Source organism: Portunus trituberculatus, chromosome 41 (genome assembly GCF_017591435.1).
Source record: "Portunus trituberculatus isolate SZX2019 chromosome 41, ASM1759143v1, whole genome shotgun sequence".
NCBI classification, from domain to species: Eukaryota; Metazoa; Arthropoda; class Malacostraca; order Decapoda; family Portunidae; genus Portunus; species Portunus trituberculatus.
Window position 1 is genome coordinate 6,681,966 of NC_059295.1, and position 2,500 is coordinate 6,684,465.

The 2,500-nt window shown below is 42.7% G+C and overlaps 1 protein-coding gene across 1 annotated transcript in view; it reads right to left on the reverse strand.

The window, feature by feature from the left end:
• The window catches only part of LOC123516791 (acetylcholine receptor subunit alpha-1-B-like), a 17,008-nt gene extending 15,498 nt beyond the window's left edge, over window positions 1-1,510 (reverse strand). Inside the window, exons 1-2 of the mRNA XM_045276455.1 lie at window positions 1,418-1,510; window positions 259-723 (exon numbers count right to left, since the gene is read on the reverse strand). Of these exons, the coding sequence (XP_045132390.1) occupies window positions 259-723; window positions 1,418-1,475 (523 nt within the window). The 5' untranslated portion in view covers window positions 1,476-1,510. The remainder of the gene's footprint in view (window positions 1-258; window positions 724-1,417) is intronic.
• Window positions 1,511-2,500: the final 990 nt, after the last annotated feature.

Here is a 2,500-nt window from a genome sequence, read left to right on the forward strand (position 1 = left end):
TTTATTTTGCATTTTGATATGATGTTCAGATTCACCAATCAATCCTGAGTGTAACGATATGAAATGAAATGTACTACTAGCTAGGTAAAGTGTGAAGTGACATATGACCCAAAATATGAAAGAGTATATATGTGATTCCATGCAGAGATGGAAGGTAGAGAATTTTGTTTGCCTATGTGATTGGTTATTGCGAAAAACCCATACTGACACCCGTCAAGTATACGGAGTCTATAATAGTACATAATAAAATTCGCTTACCACCGTCTGTGTCCTTGTCAGCCTTGTCGGTGACCCGTGATGTCTCCCTTTTGATGCGATCTCCAAGATTTTCTGCTGCAAACTCAACTGAGGTCGCTATTCTTTTCTGTGGCTCTGTTCCATCTTCAATTTCAATCACCACCTCGGGTATCTCTTCTGATCCACTAGGTTTTGTCAAACGCGATAATGGATTCTCAAACAGCTCTGTTCTGAACTCTGTCTCCTTTCGTGGTGCCTCGGACGGCCTGTGTTCCGCTCTCTGGTCGTCGCTGTCCTGCTTCCACCGCCCCTGTCTTGTTACCCCGTTGACTGCACTGGCTGTTTCAGGACCCTTGTTATATTGCATTAATGAAGGTGCCACACGAGAGGCTTCCATTGCCGCCTGTATGGACGCCTCGACAGGAGTGTGTAGCGGCGACCTCCTGACTACCTGATCTTCGTTAGAAGCAATTGGTGACAGGTCGCCTGCATGAACATTGCTACGTAAGGATACTTAATCCATGATTCCAAAGAAAAAAAAAAGAAGAGTAAACATATAATGAGATTTCTTAATGCAAATTTCTCCACCCCGCCGCCTCTGTGTCCTGCATTGGTGTCTGCCTGCCTCTACATTTTAAAGTGACGACCAATACTCATTCTGTGGCTGGGAAGAAACTAATATTAATATTGTTTTGCTGAAGGTACAAAAGGAAACCGTCTCACCCACACTGCTCTCAGTTCTTGTCTAGATAATAAAAGAAAAATCATAAAAATAATGAATAAACTAGATAAATTGAAATAGAAAATACAATAATGTTGTTTTTTTTATTCTAGAATAAACTGCGACTATGTAAGATAAATACTACATATTCCGTATCAAATATTTTTATACTTCTCTTCAAGAAAAGATTTTTCAATTGAAATTCATGAAACGCAAGTTCCGCAAAAAAAATAGATAAATAAAAATTGGGCATTCTTCTTAATATACTTACAAGCCTACACTTTCTATGAAAACTGCCTTTCCGAAGAAATTAAACATAAACAAATTGATAAGTAAATAGATATATTAATGAATAAAGTCTGACCTACAGTCACAGTTTTTGGAAATATAGACAGCTCACACACTACTGTACAAATAAACATTGCCGTTGTTAGTGTTGGTACCACAATACATACTTACAGAAGACGAAAAGGAAAAAAAGGAGTAGGAGAAGAAGGAGACGTAACCACAGCGCCATCCAGGCAGGGAAGGACGGAAAGGTGCGGAGACAGCCGATCTGCGAGGGAGAACAACAGTGACGGAAGATTTTCTACACACACACACACACACACACACACACACACACACACACACACTGTCTACACGGTAACCTACGACGCCGCTCTTGCCATTCTGTATCTCACCAGCCTCACTGACCACTACACCGCAACCCAAAGGCAGTTTAGTTTCAAATTCCTTAACAACACTATACGTATAGCCACTGCGACCTGCTCTCTTCTTTATGCACTACATCGCGACGCGCCCTACACACCCTTAACAAGCCTGGTCTTTATTAGAACCCGCTCAGACTGCCACAAGTACAGCACTATCCCCACTCTTATCAGGTTGACTGTTAACCACTGATGTCACTTCTAGTCTTGTTTTCATTCTAGTCAATTATATCGTTAGATTTCTTTTACGATGTTCTAATTTCTCCGTTCTTAAACTCTGCTCTTTTACTTTGCATTTCAATAATTCTATCACATAATTTTCCGCTGGTCTGTGGTATTCTCATATTTCTAATGTTTACTTTCTACCTATAATGTATATTTTCAGTTGTTAGCTGCCTATATTATAAGCTTCCGTCAATAAACTGTTAATTGTTGTTATTATTTTCAGTATTTTTCAATATTTTGTTATTATCATTATGATTAATAGTAGTAGTAGTAGCAGCAGCAGCAGCAGCAGCAGCAGCAGCAGCAGCAGTAGCAGCAGCAGCAGCAGCAGCAGCAGCAGCAGCAGCAGCAGCAGCAGCAGCAGCAGCAGTGGTGCAGCAGCAGCAGCAGCAGCAGCAGTGGTGGTGGTGGTGGTGGCAGCAGCAGCAGCAGCAGTGGCAGTGGTGGTGGTGGTGGTGGTGGTGGCAGCAGCAGCAGCAGCAGCAGCAGCAGCAGCAGTGGTGGTGGTGGTGGTGGATGGTGGTAAAGTGGTGGTGGTGGTGGTGGTGGTGGTGGCGGTGGTAAAGTGGTGGTGGTGGTGGTGGTGGTGGTGGTGGCAGCGGCAGCA